Genomic DNA, 19873 nt, shown 5'->3' with positions numbered 1-19873 from the left:
CGTCGACAGCCCGCAAACTTTTCATCACTCCCACGCATATTGGCCCATGGGAGAGAAAAGGGTGGCGCGATTACTCATTTCCGTAGAGAGGAAATGCCAAAAAGCCACCACTTCACGTGGGAAGAGATAACAAATATCTGTTAAAGGGAATTCCTCATAACGGCATTTGCATAAACAGCCCAAAATTGATTCGCTTTTCTCGCTGGAAACGGAAGAAAAGGAACACAGTATCGGTTTCCTGGGCGCTGCGGCGGAATCTCGGGAAAAATTCTCTATTCAAATGTAATCAAAAAGGCGCTCTTCAAGATAAATATGTGAAATTTTTCATTCCACCTCCTCTCGTTTCACCGGAGAAAAAATTGCCTTATATAATATTTCACTCGTTTGCCAATTGAGGAGAAGTCTTAGGCCTACAAAACACACACTCACAAAAGCCGTGCTCAATATTCCACCCATAGAATTTTCATGGATAAAAAAGACGACTGAACTCCTTTGGAATTCATCGAATTGCAAATTGAGATAGAGCAAATGCCTGGGAATTCAACCTTTCCTTTGTAGGGACGAGTGAGGCTATTTTGCTTTACTTTCATTTCAAGATATAATGCGAATTTAATGGTGAAATCAACATTATTCACTCATACAGCAAATAAGTGGGCGGAACATTCAGACGGGCGTGGTCTTCTTTGATCTGAGTGATGGAAAAGTAAGAATTTCTGGAACCATATCTTTCTGTATAACAATTTGACCTAAAATATGGTCCTCAAGATATTTCACAAAAATTCTCAATATGTTTTTCATATCATAAATTATCGCTGCAACGTTGAAATATTAAATTTGGCGATCAATTATCGAGTGATAATGATGACAAATATGTCCTGAAGCCACTTTGGCACATTCCACTATAAATTTTCAGTTGAAAACAAGTGAGAAATAGTGCATGTGAAGCCAAATGGGGATTTAATAAATGGTCTCGCGCCGTTCAATGATTTCATTGGCGAATAAATGACAAATTTATTAGTTGAAAATCCGAAGGCGCGGGGAAAATGGTGTGAAAACATGTCAAAAAGTTTGGGTAGAGTCTATGAGAGTGTCACTCACCCGAATCCTCCTCATTGCCTGCACAATTTCGGTTTTACTGCTTGGTCTTGGCACTTCTTGCCATCCGATGAACTGCAAAGAGAAGAAGAGAGAGAGAGAGGGTGTTAAGAAAGAAAAGTTATTGATGGATTTTTTCGCCGAGGTGAGACATTGAGAAAAATATCATGAAATAAGAATTCACTTTGCAGGGGGTGAAATTGAAAATAATATCTATGATATTTCTGCCAATGTTGCGACTTTTGCACCATCACAAATGTCTGTGACACTTTTTCTCTACTCGCTCGAGGGTGGAAAACTCCTAAGAATGTCTCCTTTGTCTCACATCCATGAATTGTCTTCTTTACCTAACAAGACACGACGAGACGATTGCAAAAGCTCTCTCGTAGCCATTTTGGGAAGCACTGGACAAATAACTTTCAAAGCTGTTCAATTAATCATCGTGCGAGAAATGCAAACAGTGGTGAAAAGTTTAAGATGAAATTTATTGCGAGAAATTTGTTGGCATTGCGCTAAATGAGAAAAGCATTTCCACTTTCCAAATTTCTCTTGTTTGTTCTTAGCAAACTCTCAATTGCAAGAATTCATGCAAATTGCAAGCAACTTGCAACACTTTCCAAATTCATTTTGCTCACTTTGACACACAATTCACAGCACTGATGATGTTCTAGGCTGAATTCTTATTCATGTGCATATATAAAAAAAAAAGTTTTTCGATGATATTTATGAGGGGTGAATTAAGCTGTCAGGCTAATTCTGTATAGAAGAGCATCATAAAGCTCACTTTATGGTAATTCTCGGGAAGTCATTGAGTTGTCTTTCTTCAAAAGGCCACTCTTCTGCATCTAATCGTGAAAGCTCAATGACAAAGTCATTCTCCGCCCATTTTTGAATGTGCTTTTCGAGAAGAATGGCTCTCACATTCCTTCGCGGTGATATTAGAATCTTTTTATTAAAAAAAGAACGACCAAGAAGAGAGGGAAGAAAGATGAGGGACTGAATGTCATCACTTGTCTATTGTGACTCCAGTCCTGAGAGATTGAAGTGTCTGTTAGGATTTTCAGATAGCGATGGAAAATCCTGTGCGTAAATGCTTGAAATGGTAGGCAATTTTCACACTTTTTCTTCTTTCTTAAAATTATTTTCAATATCAGTGCGAGATCAGGAGTGACAGATTGTTTGGCTTGAGACTTCGTCTCGTGAAATATCGCTGTAGAGCGCAAAAAGCTCGCACTGTTATTATCTTTTTCACTAAATTAAATCCACTGGTGAGAGCTTTCCTCCAAAATTGGATTCTCCACGCCACTCTGCATATTTTTCCCCACCATTTGACGACCGAAGGGTGGAAAAAAGCTCACATCCACTCACGGGATTTTTCTTCGACATCTACTTAAATGGCGTGAAACTAATTTGGGGCATTTGTCTCCGATGGAATAAATTAAATTGACTTTTTGCTCTTTTTACACTCAGCGCAAATTAAGGGGCGCATTTGCCAAATTTAATTTTAAATCTTTTTCCCCCCTTCTTCAACACACATACACATTTCCAGTCGATAAATAATTGCTTGATTGCGGGGTGGGAGATAAAAGCTTTGGGCATAGAGGGGGAGAGGATTCCCAATAGAGTTATGAGGATTAGAGACCTTTTTTTCTCTCCCACAACCTTTTGTCTCTGGACATTCCTTGAGATTTGAAGGCACCTTTTCATGCTCAACGGCACTATATCAATATCCCTTTCACTCGATTTGCCCAATTCGTGATTGAATCTCCGATTGTGGGTAAGGAAAAGTGTGCGAGAGGAAATTCCATGTCGATGGACATAAACTGATTTGCAGGGAATTTCCTCCTCTTTCGCCAAATCATCTTACAACCATTTGTGTTTGGCTGAGATGAGAAGGCATTTCAGTAAGCTTTCACGCCATGACGCAAAAGTTACCTTGAGGGGTGGCTTTGTTTTGTTCAGCCACGGAACGCATTTTCTGGATATTTTCACTTTACGCACATTTCATGAACTAATCTGATTTCATTACTAATCAGCGATAGTAAATTTTCTGATTTAAATATCTCACAATTCTTTTTATGATGTTAAGGAGCATCAGAATAATCAATTTCATATAAAGACAACATTTTTATTTCTGTGAGATGATAATCAATTTGCTCAGCTATGATCATCTAATTTTCATGCGTATCAAGAATATCCTATTAACTCTCATTACATCACAGCCTGGCATAGAACTTATGCCATGTCCGGCACGCCACTGCTGAAACTGCCCCGCCTTCCTTTATAAATAATTCACTTTCGAAATACCAGCAATCTGTGAAATCTCAATTTCCTGACTCTTCGGAAGCTGTTGGTTGCAATTTAAATTGAAATCCTACCATCGAGCAATTAAATAATGTATTGCAGGATAATTTAAGCCCACACAATCGATCAGAGAGTCAAATAATTCGGTGATTAGTCAACATAGAGAGTAACTTTCAGGGAGATGACTAAATATTTAATTATCACGAAATCGATCACCTGTTTGGCTGCCCCAAAATTTGCGGTCCAATCAATCAATTGATTTTTAATCAGTCAGCCAATATCTAATTAATTACCATGTTGGGACCATTAGCTAATTGAAACCCCTTTTCTCTTGGTTAGCAAAGTCTGTGCACGCGGGGCGCAAATATTTGCAACCCACTGACAGATGAATCGGTGGCGGATCAGCAGCATCTTCAGCAGCCATGAAGACATTAGTAAATATACGGTTTTTCCGCATAGTTTGTGAGCGAGAGGGAAGACGATATTTCGCAAGTCTTGGCAAAGTTCTCATTCTGGGCTTCTGGCTTCACAACTGTGACGTTCTGATGGTGCAATGCTCCATTTTTCATGGCTCTTCCTCGCCGACATCATATCTTTTGCTAGAGCGCGTCTCACGAATTTCTGTGTGTGTGCCAAAAACTAAAAATATAAATTTATTTCGTCGCTCTCCATCCCATACCTCATCATCCCTGGCTGTTGGGGACTCTTTTCTTTCCAATCACGAAGGACTGTCTTATTCCACATACTATTTTTCTCATATGCCTGCCGGTGACGTCATTTGGCGCGGAAACTCAATAGAAAAAGCGCGCCAGAGAAAATCTATCGCGTAATTCAATTATAGTGCTTCTTCGCGTGTTATTTATAATTTTGTCACTCTTCCAATGTGTTTTCCGTCAAAATATTTTCCAACCAGGCGCGCCGCGAGAGTGTGGGAAAAGAGGTCACAAGCTCGACATGGAGCACAAATATTTCAGATAAATGACCGAAAAAGCTCTCGCTAAAGTGCATTTTTGCCTGGGATTTGCATGCTTTCCGCAACCAGTCATTTTTTCCTTGTCATTGTGATGGAAGATAGCAGTTGTGCGCGGGAAAATGGGTGAGAGCTTAATCGTGGGCTGTGTAGAAAAGTCCGCACTTGAATATCATGTAATAGTCAGTGTAGAGCTGTCGGATTGTCCTGGGTAAGAGTAATCAATTCTTGTAGAAAAAACATGTAAAATATTCCCCATGCACCGCCAGAAGCCATGAAGAAGTTTGAGTTTGGAGTGTAGTGAGAGAGATATTGATGATGGATGGTTGAAAATAAATTTCCCTCCGATGGTATTTTGACGGTGAAATATTCAAAATTTGCGTCATTGTGCGCATTTTTCCATGCGAAAGCTCGAAAGCTCTGCAAATCTCGCGATATGCTGCATTATCCATCCAATTAATTAGGATTACATTTGATGAGTGATGAATTAGTGCGCTTTTTCCCGCCCCATAAATCATCATTTCTCACAAGAGAGTGAGGTTCTCGGCTTCTTTCTCAGGCTAATCAGTTGGAAATGCGATACCGATTGAGGTGAAATCCCTAAGCTGTGCCCTTTCTTGTGGGATTGAGGCAGCTTTGGAAGCCCCATCGAGTGGAGTTAGCAATTGAGAAATCCTCTAAATTGTCTCAAGAAAGTGATTAATTCGAGTGTTTTCTCGTGGAAATTCCTCAAATTTCACTCAAGAAGTGCGAATGATTGCTTGTGCGAAGAGATTCTTGGCACTTCAAGCAGTCTGGTTGTTATCACTTGAAGAAGTATGAGCAAAAAATGAGCTCTGAAAAATCCATTAATCCTCGTGTGTCATTGTCCCCAATGAACTTAACATGAATTTAATTGAACGCGTGGCGTTGCAGAGATGGAAAATTCACCTCCATTTCGTGCGAATTTATTTATTCGCGTGAAAATTAGAAAATAATCGAAGTCGAGACGGTATAAATAGATACCGCAGCATCAGCAACACTCAGAGTCTGTCTTGTTAAATACAATTAAGCATCAGACGCGTGCTGAAAGTTGCTATGCAGGAGTGGCGGAAAAAGTCCACCGACGTCAGCAAGAACGCCTCTGTGAGTATCTTCAGTCGAAATTTTAATTAGATCCCCACCTCTTGTCCCGAAAGCCAGGTGTGTAGATCTGGGCCACTCTGGGGCGCGCGCCCCCATTTGCTTGATTTCTCACCCGAAAATAAATCCCAAAATGATGCCGTCTGCTTAAAAATTCATTGGGATTTCCATGCTAGGCGCTCATTAAAAGTTCATTCTTTTCGCCTTTGAGAATTTGCCGGGAATTTCTCGGATTTCCGCTCTGGTAGGTTAGGAAAATATTATTAAGGTGGAAATTTAGTGGAGTTTGAAAGTTGGAAAATCCATAAATTTTTCTTCGGACGGACTTTAAACTTGCCTATAGGACTTTGGCAATCAGCTGGGAGGGAATTTTGTAAATAAACTGGGAGGAAAATTGGATAAGAATAAGTATCGAAGAGTTTTGGTGGCGATGTCAACTTTTTCGTATCATCAAGAAAACATATTTTCCCGAAATCACGTGCAGAAGGCAAATGTATTTAAATATAAATCAAAACGTTTCACGCGCGAGCTGAAAGCCAGAGTCCAAAAGAAATAACAACTTTGACATGTAAAGTCAGGAAAATGCTGTAGTGTGAGAAATTTTAATGAAATAATTCTGCACACAGTGTTAATCGGTCCGGAAAGTGTCCATTGTGTGGATTGAAAATTAATTTAAGTTTAATTCCAGTGTCAATAAGAAAATTTCCATATTTCCACTCTCACGCCCACGAGGATCCGAGAGCTTGGTCATACAAGAGGAAAACTTGGAAAGCTCTCAGGCATTGAAATTAGCTGTGTGTTTGTTGGGACAAACTTTCGATAATTGTTTGCCTCGTCCGAAGGACCAAACAGTCAGTCCGTTTTCCTTCCCCCTTTTCATGAAGACGTAAAAAGTGCTGTAAAAAAGGACGCGAAGGATCGTGAAATATGATATTACGAATCACGTTCTGCAATTTGGCGCATTTTATTATTCATTTGTCTTCTCTTTTTACGGCATTTCCCATTAAAAAGTTCTTCATCGTCCTTGGGAAGGAGTGAAGGCGCGCAATGTAATTAGAATGTCGTTCAGAAATGAGATATGGAGCACTTTTCCCGCCTTTTTCGGCGCTTTTCTTTTTACCTCTCGGATTAGCTATAAAGCTCAATATATAGGTAATTTCTTGTCGTCAACCACAGAATTTAATCATGTCAAGAGTTTGTGTGACACAGCCATAAATTATTGCTGGGAAAGACATGCAAAGTTTTATTGAGGATGTGACTGAAATATCAACTGGAGATTTAGGAGGATGACTTTCACTTTGTTGCTTAAATTGACAAGGAAGCCACAGTTTTTTGGCGGAAAAACTTAAACGCTACGCAATAATAGCGCCAATAGGGCTGTGAATGCAGTAGGAATAAGCAAAGTTACTTTACAATCTATCTGTGGCATCAGAAGGAAAATATTACGCCAAATTACTATATTATGAGGTGCTTCTTAACTGCGCAAACCATCCACAACACAGCCTTTGATTCGCCCGTTTCATAAGCATGCGTTTTATCGTAACTCTTTGTCGTTCTCATTCCTCGATTTTCATTATAACTGCGAATTCGCCCCATGGAAATTACAAAATCCTCTTTCCAAAAGTTCGAACTTTAATTCAATCCCCCGGAATTCCAGAAAACCTCCTCAAGCCAATGAAACTTTAATAAACCATCCATTGAGCTCCTGTAAGGTGAAATTGTATCGAAAATGCTACAACTCAGCTTGAATTTTAATGAAATTTACGTGAATTATCCTTCACATGAGTTTCCTCCCAATTTTCCTCAATGGCATGGGCTCCGTAACATACAAATGGAGTTATTCCGATTCATTAACTGGCACCCAGACTCACTGTGAGCATCGGAAGAATGACTGTGGTGGATAAAAATTGATTGGCCGGCTCCACTGGGACGCGTCTTTGGAGATTAGACGTGACTGAGGCAATTCCTGGACGGATTTATCCGCAGAGATGTACTGAGTAATCTGACCCGAGAGTAAACTTGAAGGAAATTGAGAGAATTTTTAATTAACACCCACCCCTGGAGGGACTTCGAGGGCCGATGGGGTAATTGCTCAAATGATTAACCGGAAGATAATTTTTCTGTCAAATTAACTTTTGAGCCGCCATCCGTGATCTTGGCTCTCTCCCCATTATTCGAGACTCAATTTATTCTTAGGGCGTTGAAGGGGAATTTATGGGGCTTCTTTGGGGTCAATGAGACACACTCCCTCTTTCTCCTGAGATGTAATCGAATTCTTTAACTGGAACAGTCCGTATGTTGAGTGAAGCTTTAAGGGATAATGATTTGATGGGGAACTTTTATCAGAAGAACTCAGTAGCGCATCAAAAGCTCGAGGAGGAGCGTTAAATATCACGAAACCCACTTCATCATGTGCGGTTTTCTCTGTGAACGGAACCACTCATACAGACTAATTGATAAAAATTGATGGTATCAGTTCCTGCTGATGGCCAGAGAGTTTAGTGAGTGGAAATGGGAGAGCTTTGAAGCAACTTTGCCCATGTATTAATGGAAAAGTTGGCCAGACATGGAATGTACATCTTCGTGTGAATAGAAGCTGCAGAAGATGAAATGTGAATATTTTCCAGTTTGCAGAATCAGAAATCTCTAAAAGCCACCTTCACCCACCCCGCGACTGATAAGTTTCCTCCAGAATATTTTGTGTAGCACTGCAGATAATCCAGCAAAGTGATTTATATCCACTTGAATTAATTCCCTTTCTTATCAAATTCATTTCTCATAGCAAGATATTCATTCCTCAATTAACAACTTACACAGAATTCGCAGCGAATGTCCTCCTTTTTCGCCATTTGAATTCACATTACCACCCACGAGCTCTTCCTACTCTGACGAAGGCGAAATGTGTGGAGCTTTCGAGCGGAAGCCCAGTGAATGTGTGGGAGGAAATTATAATGCTGCTCGCCTCACTTTTCACCAACTCCGCATATCACTTCCTCTCGCCATCCTCCCAAACCAAATGGGGAGAGTCAGTCTCTCTGTCCATTCGCAAGTTGGGCGGGCGATAAGGAGTGAAAGTTTGCCGAATGGAAAAGTGGGACGCTCAAAAATAACAATGAATGCCACAATCACTTCCCATTCCCACCCTCACAGATGCCCTTCGACCCAACCACCATAAACAACACATCATATGTTTCGATGGGAATGGGAATTTTCACCACAAAACATCCTCGCACAGCTTTTCGGGCAAAACAACCCTCCAAAGCTGAGCTTTTCTCTTAACGCCTATATGCAAAAAATGCCGATATATACCTTCGTGGGGCCGAGATAAATCACAATTTTCCGCATGATTTATGGGAACGCGTGGCCGATTGTCGTTTCTAATCTCTCCCACAGTCGAATTGAGGATGAGACTCCAGGCATTTCCGCACCCAAACATGGTAAATGAGCTTTCGAATGAGACTTATGAGAAAAACAGAATCCAGATGTTGAATGCGAAATGGATGAAAGTTTCAGTGAAAAGTAGGAAATATCTATCCAATATAAAGCTAATGAAGGTAACATGAAATTAAACTCCGCCCATTCGGATGCCACGCCCATTTACTGGTAGATTACTCTAATTTGACTCAAAGCCTTATATCCTAAACGGTTTGATTTCCGCTCGAGACATTTTCAAACTGACCATTCGAGGTCGGAGTCGCCTTGATTGGTTTTCTGAGGGCTTCCTCGGCATCTGACGTAATTTATTTCCAGCCTAGACACCTTCGCCGCAGTCCTGAAAGCCAATTTTCTTATTATGGGTCGCATATGTAGAAATACAGCTCTCAGATACAATCAATCAAGCCTCCGTCCGCCGGAAATGGCACTGAGGACGCTAAAGGTAAGGGTGGGCGAGGTGCTCACTTCCGTCAGTGAGAGCGGAAATTGATGGAATTAACGAGCCAATAAAGCTGGAGAGAGAATCGTGTGGAAGGGAATAAAGTTGCTTCTTTGCCCTGAAATAATTATCCACGTGCCGGTGTCCTAAATAAGAGCATGGCATAGATGAGTCGACAGCTTCAGAATGATGCTACAAAATGAGGTGAGCTCTCTTCGTAAATGCACTTTAAAGTTTACATGAGAAATTATGAAGTTTGCGATGTTGAAGAGCTTAAAGCTTAAGAGTATGCAATAAAAGCCAATTAAATTGAAAGGGCGCTACTTTGTCGCAATGCTGGGCTCTTGAGGAATGTCCTCGAGGGGATTCCATAGTGTTTCATCCACTGTTGGTTGAGGGTGAATGGAGGGCCATTTGGGAGTGGGAATGTCAATTGATACAATGGTCATCCCGTGGAGACGCACAAGTGGAATCATTGTGAGACAACAGGACATTAATCGACGCCCACAATCAATTTTATATCTCACCCTTGACACCAATAAATCTACCATCGACTGGTGTTGTAGGGATGAAGAAAACCCCTAAGAAACTTTGGTGCGATGATTGCAAAGTTTTCTCCGTGAGAACTCGTAGAAATTCTGACCACAGACGAAGTCAATTAAATTTCATCAAACTTCCTTCTCCTTAATGATTCCCTCTCAAGGTTCTCTGCATGTAAATTCCTGTACACAAGGATTGCGATGAGTTCTCATTTGCTAATCCCAGCGTGCGGAAATAATGGTCAGAGGCGAATAGCAGTTGAAATTCAATGGCCACACACAAAGCATCTGAGGATGGTTTCAATCTCTGGCCATCTGCCCTCGAATTGGGGGGTGATTTTCATCAAAGTCACATTAATATCATGTGAAATGAAGTAATCAGAAAATTTTTCTCCTCCTGCACCCCAGAAATTCCATCACCCAACATCAAAGACACCGTCACGTCTTGGCGAGAGACCTTTTGAGCTTTTCGCGTGTGCTTTTCCCAACACTGTCTCACACTCTCTCTTTTCATCATTCCGCAATTGGGCTTTCCGCCTCTTTGGACACACGAGGGAGGGCGCAATGTAATGGGTTTTCTGGTAGGATTCCCGGAGAGAAAGAAGCAATTTTCAGCGAGAAAATTGTCTCTCGTGGCGGAAAAGAGGATATTCCCATTATCCGGAGTATTTTTCGGCATGCCGCGCTTAAAATTCTTGTCACTCATCACGAGAACAGGGGGGAATGATTAAGGCAGCTGCTGAGAAAACTACTCTACTCGCGAAATGAAGAAAATTTCAAGGACAAGCAGTTTTGCAACATTTTCAGCCGTGAAACTGTTAATAGGTGCGCTTAAAGTGTTATTCAGATAAAATGTATAAACAGGCAGAAAAAAATCTAATCAAATAGATTGAGCTTGCTAAGGGAAAAATACAAATGCACATTTTAGAATCCTTTTCCCACAATTTTTATGTTATTACCGAACCCGAAATGTTTTAAACATAACTTTATAACAATAAAAAAAATCTCAAAATAGGTGCATAGCGCACAATTATTTCGCCTCTTATTTCATTCTTAACAGATTTCACGCCCAATAAATAGCTCTTTAATTTGAGTAAATTGAAATTTGACACATTTTCTCAACGCGCTTCAAAGCTCTCTGCAGAGCACAAATTGCACTGAATTTGGTGGTTGAATGGTGATGTTTTTCGCGTGAATTTGAGCATAAACTACGCTCTTGTATAACCCAGCCACCAAACGATGCTCACAATTCGCAATTGGTATCAATTTACATCAACTATGGTCACATGCAGAATGAATTTCGCAGTACTACAGGTCTGCAAGTCTATGGCAAATTGTAGCGAGACTGACATTCGGAAGCTTTCATCCGCACGTCACGAGCTTAATCTTGTTAAAGCAATTTAAGCCATTCCTGAGCTCTCTCGACTGCCACTCCGGCTGCAATTTTGGCCAATTGATGCTAACAAATAAAGTCTAATACTGTGGATCACACGCATCACAGTATATCGTAATTTTTGCTGTGCAAAAGTGTCGAGCAAGGGAAAATTGTCTGTCTTGAGACAATAAATTTCCGTGAATTGCACAAGGACGAAGTGGTGAGGGAAGCATAAGTATTCATTATGTTTACCTCATTCTCTTCGTGTGAAGATTGTTGTCTGGAGGGAAGGGATGAATCTCGTCAGATTGATGCTACACACACACAATCTATCGATATTAAGCGTCCAGAGGGTGAAGGGAACTTTCACAATCATTTCGACAAATTAATGATTCGTGCCAAAGGTGGGGGTGTGCTAAATATGGAGACGGAAAAACAAGGTGAATGCTTGAAATAAATTAAATTGAATTCACTGGGAAATCATTAAAGCTCGCAGATTTTCCAGCATCTCTACGCCTTATCTCGCGAACTTGGAGAGCGGTTGGAGAGGTTGTTGGGGACCTTTTTGGAATGAATTCATCTTAATGAGGGACTTTATCGTTGTCTCTCTGACTTTATCATTAATTTAATACATTCACTAAATCTACCTCAAGCTCATTGCTTCACTCTACTTCTCTCCCCTACAAGTATATGTATTCACGAGTGTTTTCTAGTAAAATACACCTCTTCCTCATTTTCTACCCTTTTATTTACACACGGAGAGATTAAAATTATTTATTTATTTCTCACTTTGCCTAAATGTATGGCATCTGGGGTGGATTTTGTGGTGGAGAAAATACCAGATTTTGAGGCTTTTGGAAGATCAAAAGCAGTAGAGCTTCCCAGTGGAGGCGCCTGGTTAAAGCTCTCTCAATTCTACACGTAATTTACCAGCATTGACCTCGGGAGCAAGAAAGGTGACACGTTAATAATTGAGAAAATCAAGCTGCTCCTCTGTCTTCCACAATGAAAATCAGTGCTTTCTCGTGAAAAATTCAGGTTCTCAACTCTTCAAGAAGGGTCACAATTCAAGGCAAGCCCTCATGAGAATCATTTAAGGTGAAAGCTTCATTAACTTTTCGTGAATGGAAAGCACTTTCTAGGGCACAGCGAAAGGGTGAATGAATCACACCAATTTATTACCATCAGTTCTCTACTTTGTAACTCTCCTTGCAGTTCAATCATTGTCTTCTCTGTGTGCGTTCAAGCTTTTAGGGACATATGAGAAATGACCCAGCGCGCGAATTATCAAGATGATAAGCAAATTGCGGCGCTATTGTACTAATTGAAAATTACACCATCTATCAATTAAGCCTGGGACACACATAAGCTTCCGCCCTTTCTTGTTTTTCTGCTATGTAATTATTATTATGCCACGAAGGGCGGAAAAAGCACTGAAAAGGGTGATGATGACAAAGGGTTTTTCCACACAAAAAATAGGAAGTCCTCTACTCAGCCATTTATGAGCTTAATTGACTGACCTTCGTATGAAAGCTCGAAGCAATTGATTGGGATTTCATCTAAAAAAATCTAATGTATCATTTCTCTACATTGTCCCCGCATGTTTCACCGCAGACGCCAATCCACTCCCTGAGCATATCTGAGGAAATGGCAAAGAGAGTGTCTAATTTGCAATGGCAATTACTCATTTCTTCCACACCTTTCCCGACAACCCAGAGGCATAGTTTGAGAAAGTCGTTTGAGGTGCGATTTCCCTCGCGGAAAAGGAGTGTCTCAGCAGCCGGAATTCCATCGCGGAGCGCGCATTTAGAAGTCCTGGTGAGGTGAGGAAAGCCTTGGGAGGCTGATTGATTGCTGTTTGTCGATGGTGTACAATTTACCCACTTGACTTGCTAATTCGCCGAGGAAGTCAATGTGGCGCTCGGCAGACGCTCAGTGGCATAAATGAGCTGGTGTGGCAACGTGTTCTGGGTGCCTAAAAAGGCGCCGGGACAGAAGAAAGCGAAATCATAAGCGAATGAATTTTTATGGTCCACCCTCAGTCTTGGCAGAAGGTCTCCGTTTCCCTTCAATTCTCATTTTGTCACAGCAATGACGGCACCGAGGAGGAAACTTCTCTCCTCCCCGGGCGTCTGAATGTATAAGTCCATGATGCGGAGGCTCAGAATTGAATTTCCAGAATTTATTGAATGGAAAACTCTTACGACTTTTCACGTTTTCGCCCCGCTTGTGTGTGTGTGTGTGTTGTGTACCTTCTTGGAGGGAGAAAGAGAGAGCGGCGGTGAGAACAGTGAAAGAAATAAAAGAGAGTCTCTCTGGGGGGAGCTTCCAAACATCAAATTGATATTCTCATATGACTTCTTGACGAGAACTTCCTTTACATTCTGCTTCGTCGATACAAGTCTCTTTCCCATGACATTTTCCACTTGGGAACAACCTCTATACCTTCGCTTTTGCACGTTCACACTATGGATATTTGGTGGGATTCAGCAGAAAATTGTTCACAAATTGATCTCCAGCAGATTTCCGGAGGTAATTTTCCATTATATTATTGACTCAGTACATTTAAATCACATCATATAAATTAATACGATACCGGAATTACTCACGAGTCAATCAATCAATATGTATAAAATCCTGGCGGCGAAAATTTACATTTTATTGAACTACCAAAAATCACAGTGAAATGAAATATCCCAAATTGCAGACATTAATTAATTTATATTTATTTTGCAATGGGTATTTAAAACTATAAATACCGAAATAAATCCGTCGTCAATTGACAATTTGTGATATTGCCAAAATATCGACTGGAAAGTGAGAATTTCCGGCACAACGAAGAATTTTAGGGGTTGAATTGTTTGTGACTTTCTAGGCAAATCCCTGTGAAAATATTTGTGGTGAGCTTTCACCTCCCTTGGCGGGAAAGCTCTTCAGTCCTTAAGCGCAATGGCCAATCGTTTGCATAATCCAGATCGACTTAAACTTCCGTACATTTTCACACCCACATTCGTTGCCCAGGAATGTGGGTTAGAGATGCAAAATGTATATAGAGGAAGGCGCATTTAATGCGAGAGTTGTCTTGCAATAATAAAATTATGACAATGTTGAGAAACAGGTTCCTCCATGTCTTCGTTCTTTTGCGTGATGACTTTCCCTTTCGATTGAGTGAAAAACACGGTCTCTTGGCGGTTCTCCTTGCGCAATTTGTAGTCAATCTTTTATGCATTTCGCAGATCTGTCGCATAGCAATGCAAGGTCGGGCTTTTCACACGTTAAAATCCGCTTAAAATTAAGTTTAGCTAAAGAGAAATATAATTACTTTAAATCTGCATACGATTGCAAGGTCTGTGGAAAGTCAACTTTGAATGTTGAATTATTCCTAAAACTGTGTGGATTAAATTAAATATGAAAATACATATTTCTATAATCATATCCGCATAAATATTGCGCGGTGTATTTTAATATTGTGAATATAATTGTTGTTAAACACTGCACGTCATGCTAAACGGACATTTTCGATGGTGTCGTTTAGCGAAATGACGTCGATGGAACGTCTTTAGGGAGCCGCTGTGAAGTTTACCTCCAAGTCAATGTTGGTAGGATCTCTATTTTCGCTAGTAATTCCGCTTCTGGAGTTGCAGCGTCGTTTAGGGAATTTAATAAGAATCTAAATGGGGAATCTTCAGCAGGAATATCGAAGATAAAATCGTGCAATTTCTGCCAGACTGTCTCTAAGCGAGTTTTGGGCAAATATGGGAGAGAGCAGGATGATTTTCCTTGCCACCAAGTGATCCCAGTGCAGCTGCAGAGGCCAATAAATTCACTCTGTACGGCGGAAAACATATTTGGTAGGAATACCAATGGTGTGCGGAGAGTGAAATATGGCGACTCCCACGAAGCATATATAAATTTAATATGATGCTAGACGCTGGTACATTTTGGCCATTGAGGATTCAACTTCTCAATTGTTCTCGGATGCCACCGCCGGATTACATTTCACTCCACACTCGGAGACTGACAGTCCGGGGAGAGTTTAGCAAATTCCGCCCTCTTGCTAATGCTAAATATTCATGGGCGCCAGATATTTGGGGCCAATGTCAAGCTGGAGTGAGAGAAGCCCAATAATTTCCCACCATATGACTAACTTTCCACTCCAACTCACCCCACTGAAAATTAACATGAGTTTTCGCGCCACTCACTAACACTCATAATTAAATATTCACGCACTCGAAAACTCCAGTTTGGCCCTTCGTGTCAATAAATTCACCCCTTAATTAGGTTATATCGCAACTTTCCGAAAATGTTATTAGAAATCGTGTGCTGAAAACTTTTCATAACACTCGTTGGGCCCCCTTTGACACTCGCAGTTCAAGATGTTTGCCAGTTTATGCGCACTCCCTCTGCCCAGGTGAGGCGTCCCCGAGGGGACACAAAAACGCGCCCAGTTTTTCGCAAATGTTTAGATTTGGAGAAAAGTTTGCTTATCAGAAGCATTTCTCAATCAATCTTCCTTCAACTTTGTGCGATGATTTCAAAGTGGGGAAAAGTTTGCAAAACGAGTTGAATTCTTTCATGGGAAACTTTCCCAGTTTTCCATCAAGATTTGTTGGTGGAAGTGAAAAATTTTGTAAATTTCTTTTGCACTTTCTTGGAAAGAGCATCATTTGTGAGCTTTATGAGATTTTCCCACTGATGGATCTGGGTGGAGTTTTGAAATGGGCAGAACTTGGAAAATTTATTTTAATTTCTCTCGGTGAACAATTTACCGTGAGACAATTTCAATCAATTTGCGAACCATCTGCAAAGTACCCTTAAATACGTCATTGTGTGCCTGAACCTCTAAAGTGGTCAGATGATTGCTGAGCAAATGAGATAATTTGGTGAATTATGGCAAAGAGGGCATGAAATGTATTATAAATGGGTGTTAATTTAAGAAATTAATGAATTTCCCCCTCGTCACCTTTGACACTCAAATTTGGGTGCGTACCGGAGGAGAAGATAAATTGACGAAGGATGATTCATCGTGTGGAAAAATAGGCCGGACACCCTCAACGAAAAGGGTTTACTAAAGTTTTGCCACATCACATGCTATTTGCTAAATGCCTGAAAACATTTCCTAGTGTTGAGAAAAAGAAGAGAAAAGTGGCTCGAAGGATTAATGGCTGAAGATTTCTCTGGTGAGTTCTTCTTTTTTCTACCGTGCGAGAGAAAGAAAAAAAGGTGACACAGAGAAGAGCATTAAGTGAATGTTCCATAAATGCTAGCACCTCTTTGACCCATTAAATTGCCACCATTCCTCTTGTTCTTTCCTGATTTGTGATCCCCTCGACGAGGCATTGAAAGGCACACTTCAGCGCACGATATCCAACGGAAGTGTGAAGAATGATATCCAATTTTTTAGGCAAAAAAAACTATAAATAATATCTTATGGGGTGGAGATGCGAAGCCCTCCTAAGGGAAATTGATTTGTCGGATTGTGGGTTCTCCGGGGCCAAACAATAGCCCCTCAATCAATTCATCTCCTCAACGAAGCTCTTCTGGCTTAGAAATTGATCCGAACCACTGCCAAGATTTTATAAATCTATTTTCGCACGCACGTGGTTATTTTGATATAGAAAAATCACCAGGAATTTCTCACGATATTTATGTTGAGTGAGTGGACAGGTTAAGCCACTACACATCATAACGCTCACATTAAAAATTCTCGAAAGCTGCCAAGGAAAGTTATTAACTGCTAAATAGTGTATAGCTCTGTTTCTGCTTGTCATTTGGAAGCCTCCAATCTATTGGATCTATTTCGACCATATATCATAAATATTCCATCAATCATGCAGAATGTTTTTCCCTCGGGCAAACAATAGGCGAATTTTGTCGCTTTTTCCGGGACGGCGAAAAAAGGACACTTTTCGGATGGGCGACTGCTCCTGAAGGTCGTCCATCCATTAATCATACAGCTGTGGTCAGGACGGAGGCTCCACAGTCTTGCTCAGAAGGATCAAGAAAGTGTCCTTTAAATTATTGAGTTGATGCACTCTGGAGAATAAAGCGGGTAATTGGATATTCATACCAATCGATGTGCAACGTCCTGAAAGCTCCTGACACTCTCAATTCAAAGTCCAAATGTACTCTTGAGCTCCAATGCTTACCTGGAAAGACATGAAAAGGAGGAGGAGAAGTTTAGTACAGAATGCAGTTGATATTATGAGTTTTTCTTTCGCACAGTCTCTGGTATTTCATTTATCACAGCTCCCCTGAAGAACTTCAATAAACAGAAAACTGATAAGACTGGCAAGTTCTTCACTAAATTATCCCATTACAGCTCTTCTTCAGATACATGTGGTTCATTGCACTCGTCTCACGGCGACTCATTATTCACTCGTTTTGGGGGGCGAGAGAGCTTAATTGAGCTTTCGCAGCCACAATCGAGACTTTTGAGTTGATCACTCGAGAAAAGTCTTAATTAGAAAGCAGAAGGTACCAAGTATAACATCCCAACTTTGTCTTATCGATTTTCCCAACGCCATTTGATCTCTGCTTCTCTAACAATTCATAAGCTTGCCTTTTATTTTTAGTTTCAGCTTCGGGAGAAAAAGGAAACCAGTTTGCATCTGGAGAGAAACAAAGGTGCACTGCATAGCATATGCTGAACAAAGAACAGCATAGGAAACAAAAAATAGCATTAAGCTCCTCATTTCCTAGGGATGGAGAAGTGGGAAATGGATTTTCAGTGCAGCTTTGTGTGAAAGCTATTGAATTAAAGAGGCTCCAGTGCACCATAATGAAAAGCATATTTTCCAAATATGTTGATGAGAGCTCTGATGAAAATCCAATTTATCGAATATTGTGGCAAATGGCCCGAGGGGTTAACAAGTGCACTTGCGTATTTGTGAATGGGCAACTTCTGCATTTGATGCTGTGTGCTCTAATCGTTTATCTTTTTGAAAATGTGTAGTGTATGCTATTTAGTATTACATAAGCCTTCAATTATTTGCATAGGGAAATACAGTTTTTCCGAAAGAGCTTGCAATGGAAAAATTTCTACACAACATAGGATACATATTTGTCACCGGGTAAATAGAAAGAGAGAAAAAATGTGAGAATTTTAATGTGAATTTGACGGGTGGGTTTGTTTGATGAAAGAATGCCGAAATCTACGAAAATCACCACCATAAATGTTTATCTGGCAAACACTATGAATTTACATAACACACCAAAAACTAGCCAAACACCGGCTCCGGAGGAACATTCCCAACACTAATTACGGGCCAGAGTCTCGAAGCTGTAGCTGGAGCATGAAGTAAACAAAAGGCATCTGCCGCGAATTCAACCACCAGCAAATACTGAACTTGACGATGCAATGAATGTGGTCACGGATCGGATTATGTGGCCACTGTCGTGTGGACTGATTAATATTCTCTGATTTTCTTGCACCGCGTAGTCAAAACAGCGGCTTTATTGTTTCGAGTGCGATGCACTTCCCAGAAAGATAGAGAGGAAGTATTAGATTATTTTTTAAATTGAAAACGTGGACGGAAACACATTATTTTTATCATCAGATCGACAAGACATAATTTGAAATGTCCTTTTGAAGGACAAAGTTAAAATAACACGAAAAAAGCCCAAAGAAATCGTGAGACTTTTCAGCAGATTTTCTGTGATTGTTTTTTAATCAATTTATTCTGTTCCTGCCAACAAAGTTTTCACTGAAAAACTTAAGAATATCCGATGTTAGTGATCTCAACGAGTAATAGCGTTGAAATTAATTATATTGTTTTACAGGAGGAAAAATAATAATTATATAGAACAAATGTGTCCGATTTAACAGAATAATGAATGACAATTTGTACACTTAAAATCAAACATTATATCGTTTTCCTTTTAGCGGATGTTGTACTTGTTATTAAAAAAAAAAACTTCTTTCTATTGAGTGATAAATGCAATCTACTCGAATTTCACAATTTATTTTCCTCTTTTGGTAGAGCTTTTCAATGCGTTGAACGGTTCCCGTAGAATTTTCACTTAATTGCTGAGGAAGAAACATCCTGTTTTGCAAGCAATTGCACAGCAAGAAACCCCAAGCTTCCTGCTAATGTGCTTTTTCAGCTTATTCCACTCGTTGGCAATTAATGCTGCAGATTTCCTGAGACATTCTTCAGCACAGGGGCAATTTATTCCCCAGAAATTTGAGACACTGTCAACATTTTCCCTTCATTCGACAAAATCAATAATGCAAATTGAGTCACGCCGGGAGCTTTCTGGCGTCTGAAATAATTTGTAATGTGATCCCCGTGATGTTTTGCTGAGAGATTGCCTGAGGCGCTGTAAGTGGGGATGGTGAGCGAGTCTCCCATTTTGAGCTAATTGAAGATGAATCAGACACTGGCAAATTTGCGACGAGACATGCGAAAATATTTAATAATGGTGAATCTCTCCCGATAATCCACCGCCAAGAGGCGGCTGTGGGTGGGTGCTTTCACGTGGCGAGAGGCATTTGTCACAGCTTAATACCTTTCTCGTGGTTCACCTCGTATTTATGTGGTGGTTTCGCCAGCAAATGAAATTCATCTCGATGCCACGTGAGCGGCGCTTCC

The 19873-nt window shown here is 40.5% G+C and overlaps 1 protein-coding gene across 3 annotated transcripts in view; it reads right to left on the bottom strand.

Annotated features, from left to right (window-relative positions):
- Positions 1-19873, bottom strand: part of LOC132259785 (capon-like protein) — a 60121-nt gene that overhangs the window by 20138 nt on the left and 20110 nt on the right. For all 3 annotated transcript variants that reach the window (XM_059757551.1, XM_059757546.1, XM_059757547.1), the window contains exon 3: positions 1099-1170. In XM_059757551.1, coding sequence (XP_059613534.1) covers positions 1099-1170 — 72 coding nt within the window. The remainder of the gene's footprint in view (positions 1-1098; positions 1171-19873) is intronic.

This window comes from Phlebotomus argentipes, unplaced genomic scaffold, assembly GCF_947086385.1.
Source record: "Phlebotomus argentipes unplaced genomic scaffold, Phlebotomus argentipes genome assembly scaffold_18, whole genome shotgun sequence".
Lineage (NCBI taxonomy): Eukaryota > Metazoa > Arthropoda > Insecta > Diptera > Psychodidae > Phlebotomus > Phlebotomus argentipes.
The sequence above is the reverse complement of the archived record's forward strand: the minus strand, read 5'-3'. Positions and strand labels throughout refer to the sequence as shown.